We start from the raw sequence: 12,783 nt of genomic DNA, 5'->3' as shown, positions 1-12,783 counted from the left end.
GAGGTTGGGTATAATTCAATTTCAAAAGAATTTTTTGACAAAGTTCTTAAAATGAACTTAGTATTAAAACATATTGATATACATCAAATGGCAACAGATACATCTCCAATATTCAATATCTATTACTTCTAATTTGAGAACTAAAATTGATCTGATGATCTGTTTTATTTATTTAATCGATAATTATACAGATATTGTTTACCTGTAAACTTCCTCTGGGGCAGTACTCCATCAAAATGTTGTTGTTTCCAGGCTCAATCACAACCCCAATGAACCTTGCTATGTTAGGATGTTGTAGATGATATAACTGAAAAAAAAACCCAAACTTATTATCTAAATTAATATCAGATAAAATGTTGAACTTCAATGCAACTATGAGATACACTGGAGATACTAGTATACTCTGAGCATTGAGCTTCCAAAATGATCATCCGCTCAATACCAATGTAAGGCACACGAACGTCAATTCACTCAATTGTTTAGCCGTTGAAAATCCCAAGAATCTGTCCGAAATTGAATTTTATGAGAAAGAGACGTTGCAGGTAAAAGATGGACACCACAATGCCTTAAGAAGTTTAACTGAATGTTGAAAAAGTTATATTTTTTAATAAAAGGAAAAACAATGACATTTAATGATCTTTGTGAAAATGCGCGGGGAAGTCGACACAAGAATATAGGCTTGAATCTCTGAGATGATAAATGCACACCAGAAGCTTTTCAAACAAGATATACGGAGGAGAGTGCTGATTAAACAGTCTGATTGTGCCTTAAACTTCAATTTGCCAACAAAAGAACAAAAGAAGCTAATATCAGTTACAGTGTACATGTATATTCTTAATTACAAAATTCAAAGGGTTCAGTCTTGTAATCTATCATATTTCGAGCTTGAGTTCTCGCCTTGTATTATTTTTTACAATACCATCGACTACTGTTTCCAAACTTACAATGTTTTTGTAATGGGTTGTACTAAGACTGTTTATCACTTTTATTTTTATTCCTCTAAACTGAAGTAGATTTTTGAGGTCCTGAAACCTGTAATTTTCTAAAACCTAATATTTTCAAGAAATGGAGAAAATTTACATGCCTCATGCAAAAATTCTACCTATGTCAATTTTCCCGTTTTTCCTTCACGGTGTCAATTCAAGTTTATTTTAATTAAAAGGAAACTTCTGATAAAAAAGTCTCTTGCTGTGACTTTCAATTCAACAATGATTTATATCGATGACTTTTTATTAGTTAACAATATTCATTTTCATTCGTTTCATTTGGTATCAATAGATAAATAAAAATGACAGACACTGCAGCGTCTGACACATCTGGTTCATATTTGGATGTTATACTACAAAAAAGACGTATAGACGGTAAAACATTTACTTTAGAAAAGACGTTATTATTTAAACTTTCTTATCGTCAACTTTCTTTATTAATGTAGCAATATACCAATATCAACTGCATGTGGAGTTTTGTCTCCAAGTTTATTCAATACACTTTATGTAAGACTTTTTTATATGGAAAAAAAATCTTGTTCGAGACAAGCTTTTGACAAATATATTGATGATATAAGGATAATCATTTTAAAATTAAGTTCAATTTTGACAGAATTCTTGCAAACAAATTGATAGGGAATTTCTTTTATAATGAACTGTCCACAGGATTTATGTTTGCCCTATCATGATAGGAAGCGAGTATGACCAGTCGACAAGAGATATTTACTCCTCTATGCCATCTGATCCCATATCTGATGCTTTTAGAGTCTTCGTGTACTCTTCTGTCATTTTGATTTGTTACAATGGACTCAAAAGTTTATTAATTCTGTTTATTTCATTTTGTCTTGATTGATTTGGTTTTCCAATTTCTACATTTAAAAATTGCTAGTACATCTTTTTTTTAAATCTGATATAAAAAAAAAACATCAGACGAAACATTCTTTGTAAGATTGCATTTCTGTCTGATTGAGAGTGGGATGACCTAGCAGAAAAAAATAAATATCATTTATTGAAAAAAGACTGTGTCGACAAGACTAGTTCATTACACCAACTTGTTAAAGAGCTGTCCATTTACGCCATCGTCCCTTGATGTTGGAATTAAACTGACGCCATACACACCAGGGATAATGATTTGGTGATATATAATGTTAGCCATTTCTGGGTAATTTACAATGCAGCCGCGTAAATTCAACAAAACATCTCAAGTTTCAGATATATTAAAGCGATTTACTTTTACTTTATAAAACCACTGACATAAACCATTTATGTTCAACAGCTAGAAATATTTAAGTGCAATTTGCAGGCATTGCAATTTTATATGGTTATTTTCATTAAAGGGGTTAAAGAAATAAAAGGTGTTCAAATAAATATCTTTAAATGATGTGCTTGTTTGATGTAAAAATATCATTAGCTTACATTCAATCAATCAATCAATCAATAAAACACTAAAATTTTCTGAAATGAAAAGCACCATTTTTTCTGCAACACCACTAGTAACATTAACTTGATCAATAACCTTCTTCTATAATAACTCTGTTTTATATACGTAAATACAACTTCACCACTTTCCCAAATTAACGAAACCTTCTAAATGGAACTAAAGCATTACGGAAAAAATCCTACCTCTCGAAACTCCCGTAAAACATCTTTACTTTGTTCCACAGTTTTTAATTTCAGCTTCCGGATGGCTACCAGGTTACCTCTGCACATTCCGACTTGAGTAAAGAGTTGCTGAATATCTCCTCCTTCACTCCCCTTGTTACAAAAGAACAATACAGCAATACAGCAATTTTCAGGTATGGATTTAATTTTTAGATTATCCCCATTTTTCAGAGAATTTAAGCATGCATTTTCTGTGTTTGCTATATACTTGTAGTGAGTTGTATGGACGTACCCGTGACGAGTGCTCTGTAATGATTGAGAGTCTTGACTTCGATAAGAACGACCCCTGAAGGTCCCCTTTCTTTAACTGTAATTCATCGTATTTAACAATAAACACTTTCTTTTCTAGTTCTGCATCTAGACGAATCTTTCTGAAATATTGAAATGAATATATTATTTTATATATTTTTTTTAAATTTTAAATTTTCATATTTACTTACGCGATCGACAATCATTGTTCATTTTATCGACATATAATACACATCGATCCGAAATAAGAGAAAAATTGTTCTTTTTATTGACCAAAAATGAAAAGTTGGAATGCATTTTTGAGTCACCACTACCCTTAAAAAGTAGCACTGAATGTAGTGAAGAAATAACGTGAATACAGTACGATGACATAAAGTGAGCAGATAAAATTAATTAATCATAATTACTGTAGAAATACTTTTTTCCGCGTGGTATTAATTTACGCTATATACGCGGTCACAGATAACCCGCAGAAATTTGCCTAAGCGTACTTAATATAAATGCAAGGGATATAGTGAAATTAATTTGATTATGATTAGATACCTCTACAGTAGATTAGCAAGGATTTGGAAGATTTGGAATATTGATGATGACTCAACTATACAGAAAGGTTGAAGACACAAAAATACAGTAAAAGACCTAAAATTATTTAATTATATGATAGTTATCTTGTAAATTATGCACATGATTTTCTTCCATTTCAGAAGAACATTAGAATGTTATCAATTCATCACTGATAATGAACAATATCTGATAAAGTATCAATGTAGAAATAGGAAATCCAGTACCAATTAGTCCTTTGGAATCACTAACAAAGCATCGCAAGTTCAGCCATTTCGGGCGAAAAGAACAAATGACTTTCTCCTCGAGACAATTTACCACTGGGAAGGAGATAATCTCCGGAAAAATACGGATTTACTGTTTGTTTTTATTGAAAAAGAATCTGATTGAAATTAAAGAGATCTACAAGGATTCGGTTTTTTATTTGCTTTCTAAAACACAGTTAACGTTTTACAATGTAATATCATTTTAAAACAAAAAATACCACTGCTTCATTATACATACATACATATTAATTAAACAAATTCATAAGGTGTTCCATTCGAATTTCATCAGGTCTACTGGTATGTAACAAAATGGTGAAAGATACTTAGAGGATGTACCTCTACTTGAGATCACATTCTAAGTTTTACATTTAGGGTTTTATAAAAAGTCTTGGATTCAATTTTAATATTGTTATCAAACTGGGGCTTAGAAAAAACCTTTTTTTGAAAGAATTCTAATGATTTTAATCTTTTTATTTTGGTCGACATTGTAATACCATTCACTAAAATATTAATTTTTTTAAAGGAAGTCACCAAGTCAAAAATTGATTTAATTTTTATGTTGTATGAAACTTAATATTTTTAACCGTAAAAACTGAAGGAGGAATGCCATTTTGTAAAATATCATAGAATTTTCTAATTTTTGCAGTCAAGGTAACACAGTTTGAGGAGATTAAAGCAAATCTGAAATTGAGCATATTGGTAAAACAAATGGTGCTTATGCAGGAAGCGTTTTTAAATCATTAGAAATCCGAAGGAAAGGTTGTTTTTAATTAATTTCCTTGGTATTAAAAATTTTTAAAATCAGGGTTCTAAGTATAAACTATTTTTGTATCAAGTTTGCTAGCAATAATCTTTAAGTATACAGATTATAATTTATTTAATTTTTGAAATTCAAAACAATGCACAAAAACTTAGCAACTCAGATCACAAATATATTTTCAGTTTGTATATTTCTTTTACCTAAATATTATGTATCCAACAATTGCAGAAATAACCAGAAATACAGCAAATGACAGCGATACAGGATTAATAACGTCATGAATACAAAATTTCCATTTTCAGTAAATTACATGTGCTTTTAAATTCTTGTAATGTCTTCAAATTTGTACACACCGTTGAACAAGTTCTTCTAAACCAATCTGAAAATTTCAACCAAATATATTTCAATAATTTTGGGTTGTTTTAACAAATATTTTGTCTCTTAAGTCGTTTCAAAACCACAAAATTAATGCAATCTTTTTTTTTCTTTACTCCTGGACATCAAGCCGTCAAACTGTTTGCATGATTGTAATCAGCATTGAGTCCTTTTTGTTTCATGGCCCTGGTTTGACACATAAATGAGTATTAAAATGCATTTTTCTTTGAAAATCTTGTTCTCTTCTATATAGAAAGCGAAGTACATAGTTATGATATCATAAAATGATTTTGTGGCCTCTTTATTTGTGTTAAATATAAATTTTTATTGATTTTTGAAAATCTTCTCTGTCTTAATAAATAAAATAATCATTGTTAATGAGAACACTTTATATCCCCAGGGTCAAGGGTTCTGGTGTTGGGGGGGGGGGGGGGGGGCTATTTTTTATATAGTGAAAATAAATGAATTCTTTGAAAATCTTCTTCTCTGCTCCTGGGTATTAAATAAACTAACTAAGTACATAGTTATGATTTTTACAAAATTGTGATTTTATTATTCTGTTCCATCAATATAAAAATAAATCATTCTTTGAAAATCTTCTTCTCTGCTCCTGGGTATTTAAACAACTAAGAAATATTTTGATATACAACAGATTTATATAAAATTGTATTTTGTGGCACAAAAACAGGGGTTCTTGTTTTAGGGTGGGGCTTTAATGATTATATAGTGAAATGCATGATTTCTTTGAACATCTTATCCTTTGCTCTTGGTTAATATGCTTATGATCATAATTTCATATTTAATCTTGGATTTATTTTAATTTCAGTTTTCAAACTGGGGTTTTGAATTTTCAGAAAAAAATAAAACAATTTTTTTTGAAAGTCAATTTTGATAATGATTTCAAATTTATTTTTTTGGTCGATATTGTAAAATTCATTCATAAAATGCCATTTTTTTTTTCAAAGGACAAATAAAAAGCTGACGACTTTGTTGCACAATGACATGCTGGTGAGATACATATATTCAAAAGTAACTGTCTGTAAATTATTTTCCTCCCCCAGGTTTTAAACTGCCCGTGGTAGCTATTGTATTGCCAGTACATTGTTTAGTCTTGTTATAGCTTACAGTTTAAGCACCATTCTTTAGAAAAGGGTTGCTTATGCATCAAATGTAATGAATAAAACTATGGGAGAAGTTAAGTCCATTTGAGGAAGAAATAAACAATAACCTGAAGAAATAAAAAAAAATCAACTATTAAAAGCACAGGCGCTTGTTTCATACAGTGAGCTTAGTTTTCTACTGTGTTATTATATAGTAGACAGTTCACTGTATGAAACAAGCGCCTGTGAAATATACAAATATATACAGGCATGTAGTATCATTTGTAAATTATTTTAAACTTAATTGAAAAAATGTTCAGTACTCACCAATACTCCCTGTATGTTTTATGATAGGAATTAATATGTTACGGTGTGACCGTTGGGGCGAGCGCAGTTATGTTTCATAAACCTAAATTTACTTTATCATTAAGGAAAAAAAGCAAAAAAGAAGAAAGCAAAACAATAAAAAGAAATCACTTCCCAAGCAAACAAAAGTTTCCGACAAAATTTAAAATACCCGAACCGTTAAAGTGATGAAAGTATGACGTCAGATTAAAAGTCTTGTTTTTGCATCATAGTTTTGTGGCATGGAGATTGCTTTAAATCATTGTTTGTAATTTTTTTCAAGTAAGTTGTTGCTATGTTTTAGCCACCATGTTGCTATGCACCGCAAAGGATTATTGTAATTTGGAATTTTTTCACGTGGACTCATTAAAATTTCTTGGAACAATGTGCAGATTTCAACCTGAATTTCTTCTTTTCGTACACGTTAGTCTCTATTGAGCTCGCTACGCGAGCGGCGCTTTGCGCGGCCTCGCTGCGCTCGCTATAATTTTAGGCATCAAGTAAATTTTAGAACAATGTCTACACATTCACCTGACACATATTAAAAAAATGAAGATATATTGAAAGTTTTTTGAAGAATTGATTTTTTAAAATATATTTTGACCAACATCACAAAAATTATATAACTGGCCCAAACTGGCAGATGATGAAATAAGCAATTAAATGTTCTACTTTCCTATTTGTAAGCATTATGTGTCCAGTGGTAAGGAGCCTATTAGAATAGCATAAAAAAAGAATGTACAAATGTTAATAATTGATTTATCCAAAAATTTTTTTTATTTCCTTCTCCTTTAGGATTTTTTTATTCTCATGTTCATAACTAAACCTAAACATAAAAAAAATGCTGGCCTTATAATGAAGAAAGGGGCCTCTTTCAAAATAGATAATTTCAGGGCTGCTGGGTCAGTGGTACCAGGGGGGTACTTTGACTAAAAATAAATTAATGCCTTGAAATCTGCCCATTGATAAGCAATGGTGCCTCCTTCAAAATTTGTGAGTTTCATGGCTTTTGGATTAAAACACAAACCAAATACAATCGCTGGAAAGTTGTTACATGATACTCAGGTGACCTATAAGGCCCGTGGGCCTCTTGTTTTTTGTTAAAATCACATACATTTTATATCATTTAATCTGATTCTGATATTAAACCTTAATACTTTTAAAAACACTTTTCGAATAATTTTTCGGTCAAAATACCAGTGGATCTTTTGCTAATATATTGTGATTTAAGAATTTTATATTATCCTATATTTGCATGCGCATTGATTAATAATCAAAAAAAGAATTCTTGGAAAAAGTCAGGGAATTGCTTACCCTGAACGATACATTTGTCATTGCGAAAACCACAACGAGGCACGTCCGGTGGAATGCCGTATGGCCAGTTGATTTCTACCATAGGATTCTTAACATACTTCTGGGTGGCCCCACGAAATGTTCCTATTAACTTTGATAAAAGAATATATGATTACAGAGTAAAATTTGTCTATGAATAAATAAATTCGGGTCCGAATTGACACGTCATGAACTTGCTGCTATCTTGTAGACACTTTATTATAGAAGGATATCAGGATATTGCTTAATTTGATTTTTTTGTCAAATCCATTTATTTACAATTTCAGGATAACAAAAGTGTATCCAATGATTGCCATAATGCAGAAAAATACCGTAAAATTTCTCGATTCTGTATCCTGCATATGAAAAATGTCGAAATCAGCTATTCTGTCGCCCAGCGCATCAATTGCTACAGGCCCTGTTATTCCTGGAAAATGGTAAATTTAATCCTAAAGTTCATTAAGGTGGAATACCCTATAGAGTTTTGAAGATTACATTCTTCGATCCATGACCTCAAAAATTTACAGAAGGATTTGCATGAACTGTAACGTACGTTCTTCAAGATTATATCGTAATTAATCAAAACTTTCCCACGATAAAACGAAGTAAGACGTGAGTCAATACATGCATAAAGAAATACAGCTCTATATAATAAAGAACTTGAAACTTCAAACACCATTCTAAAAACGACTCTACAATGATGTCTCAAAACTACTTATAGGTTATTGCAATGTGACAAGAATTACTAATTTGACCATTTGTTCCCTGCTAAATTATGTAGTCTATTAACTTTGAATATTTTCAACTTGTTCTACATGTAGATTTTGTGAACCAATTGACAATTTTTCAACCCATTTGTTGTCTCAAATTTTTTTTTTTATTCAGCTCCTCAATTCATCAATGTTGATAACATACCAAATTAGCTCGCAATATCCAATTTCTTTGCAAAATTAAGACCCACTGTTTTTCCCCAGACCTAATGTTATACTTTAATTATGAAAATGTTCATTGAATATCCAGCTGTCCCCTTCATTCCAAGTCTTTTTGGGTTCCTGTTAGCATGGGCAGCTAACCTACCTTCGTAAGTGGTGTTCCACATTCTCTGTGCCACTGCCAATCCGTCACTAACAGACCCGCCATCTTGAATTGTTCTATTATAACTCTCCGCCAAATAAATAGCAGCATCATAGAATGCTGTTATGAAGTAGTTAACAACCTATAATAAAATGGAGCTTTACTGTGATAAAATAATACTTCAAATGTTCATTTAGACTCCTTATGGACGATGCTTAAATCGTAACATAAAACAAATTAAGTAAATTTTTATATGGTATCCATTGTTCCCTTAATAAATCAACATTTTTATGTCTAACATATCTTCTGCAAACTACAACACAATATTATACTTACGGCTGGATCTCAAATATATTTTTTTTATCAAGATTGTACCGAGGAAATGCAAAGTAATTCCTATTTTTAATGTAATGTAATGATGGCTTTGTGTAACCGTTTTTCCATTTTAAATGTCTAGAGACGAATTTGCATTTTAAAATGATGCTTTATCATCTGAGAGAAACAGGTTCATGGCCACTGGTTTGTTTCTCTCTTTGATAATGATGGTTCAAATTGAGATACTTTATCTTAATTAACACATCCTATTAATAATAAATTATTTCCTTAGTTTCAATAGTGAAACACAATTTACGTGTAAAAAAATCTATTTAAAAAAAAATAATCATCAACTAAGGATATGGAATTGCATGAGCCTACTAGAACAATGAGAGTGATGAAAAACTAATTCAAGACAAATCTTGAATTCCTTTTCTTATCATAGGTTGGCAGAAAACATCAAAAAATCGTGTTTAAAGCTGATAAACGCCTAACAATGTACTCAATAATTAATAGAAAAGCAGTATCTTGCAGTGTTAGGCATAAGAACAGCGCACTACAACAATTTGAATTTAAATTCTTTTCCTTTAATATGCTACTTAAAGTAGAAGGACTCGATTTGTTTAAAACAGTGCTCTTTGAAAAAAGGAATCCAAGGTGCTTTTTCTTCAACTTACCTCTACTTGTCCGAAATCATAGCCGTAGTCCCGTTTACTCCTCAGCTTGACATCTTCAGCGAATCTGAGGTATTCTACATTGTCCGCCTGATGAATGGTCAGAAGGAGAAGGGACCGGTACGCCTTGGTAACAGCAGTGTCCATATAGTCACCTGTTAAATAGAATATATTTCAAAATAAAAATATTTCTTTCAATTTGTAAATATAGTTACCTATATAAAAAAAATTAACACATTTTTGTTGCTCTGATTGCGCCATGTAATAATATTTATCAAAAACCTTGTTCATTTATCATTCTCCCTTTGCTTCACATTATTTACTGCATGTTATAAACCATAACGTAGGTGTAATCCACTAATGATCGCATATCTCTAATGTTAAATGTGGAAAGTGCCTTAAAGTGCCGTTGCTTTCATACACAATTGATGTGATCAAGATGAATTGAAATTTAATTACATTAGAAAATTAGGAATGGTCATCCATATAGAAGTGGAAATTTTAGAAAAAATTTAGGATTTGACGTAAAATTATGCTTAATAATGCTCTCTTAGGCAGTTAATTTTTAGAAAAGTTTACATTCGAAAAAATGAATCTAAAATAAAGCGTCAAGATTTTATGTACCGGTACCCAGTTTTTCAAACGATATATTCATCTAGGAAATTTCTTTGAAACATCTCTGTAAAAGTTTGAAATAATAAAGAACTAAATCTCACCTCTGTAAAAGAGCATATAATGTCCCAGCCAATCGGACGGAAATAACTCCATTGCCAGGAACACATATCCACCACTGGTCATCCCGAGCTGATCGGCACGGTACAGAAAACTCCTGAGGAGGTCCGCAGAGCAGAAGATGACAAAAACTGTGAATGGCAAGCATTTTTATGTTACAGTGTATATAGAAAGTTTTGTATTGTAAGACGTACAATGAGTGGCTTAACATGGGTGATATAAAGGTAATGAAAAACTTTAGTTCTATTTGGGTTGAATTTTTTGAATGAACCTAGGATGCATGCATGCAATAGCAATTAAGAGCTTCAACAAGTAAAACTCAAAATATCTGCAAAATCTTGATTTCAAAGCAAGTCACTACCTCTTATAAATATACTACTCAATATTTCTTTTTTAAAGTAAGTTCATATACAATTATCATTAGTAATTATCAAGTAAATGTATTTATGTATTTTATTAATTTCATTCAGCAAAACATGTTTAGTAATAATAATATCAACGTTTGTTTCCTAATACGTATTGCCAGCATTTCCTACACTACTAATTGAATACGATATCCCTAGGTACTTATTGCCATGATTCTGACAGAAAATGGTGGATGGACAATATTCATTAGAGGAAGTTCATCTGTCAACAATCCCGATGAAATAAGAAGAATTTGTCATTAAGTAATATAATGGCCTGAAGATCGTTCATTTGATGCAATTCTTAATCAGAAAAACGCACAAGTATGCATTCAGTGGTCATAAATGAATATTACTTTGAACATTTGTAAATCTCTGTATTTTATATTCCGACAGGAAAACGTGTCTTACATCTGGCGAACTGACTGGCTTCTAGAAGCAGAGAACCGGGGTCTTTGAGTTTCGTGGCTGAAAAGGGAATGTCAACTGGTCGTGGTAAGCTCTCTATGCCCTTAAGGTCAATAGCCAACTGACTTCCGGCCAAGTTAAAGAACACGTAATCCTGGTCATACAGAATGGCTAGATGAGACCAAGAATACTCTTTCAGAATTTCCACCATAGAATCTGGAAAAGAGAAATTAAATATTAGTGTTTCATTCAGCATTCTTTTTACAAGACATTCAAACATCCAAAAATAACTCAGATCCTCTAAATAGCAGGTTATCCACTGGTATTTTTTTTTTTTTTACAAGTTTCTCATTTTCAAAAGTCCTAAAGCCTACTTATCATGAGTTAATTCATAATATGTTTCTCTTGTTATTGTAATAATACTGATACAGTTTTTTTCTTTCGATTGTTTATTTATCTGTATGTTTCATGACTATACTAGAATTTGTACCATGTACCATGCAATCTAAATAAAATTAATGATGTTATTATTTTCAAAATACTAAACGGCAAAACATGAAATATTTTACGCAAATGCCTCAAATAGATTGATAATATTTATTCTCAACATTTCTCGTGATTAATATAAGTTTCGGTTTTTATTCAGTTACATATCTATATTTATTCAATAGATCTAAAATAAACACTGGAGTAATTTTATTGGTTTGTTCGTCAATATAAAAACATTGTCTCAACAAATTCAGATTGAGCACCAATAATTGTTTCACCATGTAAAAATATATATCCTGGTGATATTTTTCATAAGGAAGTTTCTCATTATCTCTGTATCAGGATGAAAGTTTATCACCACTGTCAATTTAAAAAATTATCTATGATCAACTCTGCTAACGAAACAAGGATGTTTCTTGATAATTTTACCTTATTTCAGATGAAATATCTTCGTTCCAATTATCAATTACGGTCGTTATCAATGCTGTAACAAATGCATTCATTAATGCACCAAAAAAGATGTTTTGAAGCAAATTATTAAGTCACATTAACCTTTCTTCTATATTTAGTGCATGAATTGAATTCAGGATTAATGATAGTTTTTTTTCTTTCCTTATTACAGTACTTTCTTGATATATATACTAGATGTTTTCATTTGTCTTGAAGCAAATTATTAAGAATTCATAACAGTTTATGTGACCTTTTCATCACATATTTCAAGTGCATGAATTGAATTCATTATTAATGAAAGAATCAGTAAACTTTGAAAATAAATGCCTTATAAAGCTACAAAACTTGTACTATTCTGAAATATGTGACATATATTGTTTTATAACAAAAGAGCAGGTGGATTTCAATGATAAAAAAAAATTATATAATGGGCATCAAAGATAGGTACCGTCCTTGCCGACAAAAATTATAACAACTTATGTACTGTTCGCCAAATTTCAACAAATAATATTTGATGATGTATGATTGACTTTAAGACACATAGCAAATTTGATAGATATCATATCGGGAGTAGTTTACACAGTTTTAAAAAAAACATTTG

At 30.9% G+C, this 12,783-nt stretch overlaps 1 protein-coding gene across 1 annotated transcript in view; it reads right to left on the bottom strand.

Annotated features, from left to right (window-relative positions):
- Positions 1-12,783, bottom strand: part of LOC134248460 (atrial natriuretic peptide receptor 1-like) — a gene marked incomplete at its 5' end in the record, with an annotated part of 31,506 nt that overhangs the window by 8,715 nt on the left and 10,008 nt on the right. The window contains 11 exons of the mRNA XM_062730858.1: positions 203-307; positions 2,610-2,741; positions 2,881-3,019; positions 4,685-4,762; positions 5,563-5,569; positions 7,619-7,748; positions 7,969-8,063; positions 8,714-8,852; positions 9,703-9,854; positions 10,416-10,562; positions 11,247-11,459. Of these exons, the coding sequence (XP_062586842.1) occupies positions 203-307; positions 2,610-2,741; positions 2,881-3,019; positions 4,685-4,762; positions 5,563-5,569; positions 7,619-7,748; positions 7,969-8,063; positions 8,714-8,852; positions 9,703-9,854; positions 10,416-10,562; positions 11,247-11,459 (1,337 nt within the window). The remainder of the gene's footprint in view (positions 1-202; positions 308-2,609; positions 2,742-2,880; positions 3,020-4,684; positions 4,763-5,562; positions 5,570-7,618; positions 7,749-7,968; positions 8,064-8,713; positions 8,853-9,702; positions 9,855-10,415; positions 10,563-11,246; positions 11,460-12,783) is intronic.

This window comes from Saccostrea cucullata, unplaced genomic scaffold (genome assembly GCF_032062105.1).
Source record: "Saccostrea cucullata isolate Sc308-1 unplaced genomic scaffold, CSIRO_AGI_Scuc_v1 ctg3400, whole genome shotgun sequence".
Lineage (NCBI taxonomy): Eukaryota > Metazoa > Mollusca > Bivalvia > Ostreida > Ostreidae > Saccostrea > Saccostrea cuccullata.
This window is presented reverse-complemented; position numbering and strand designations above follow the sequence as displayed.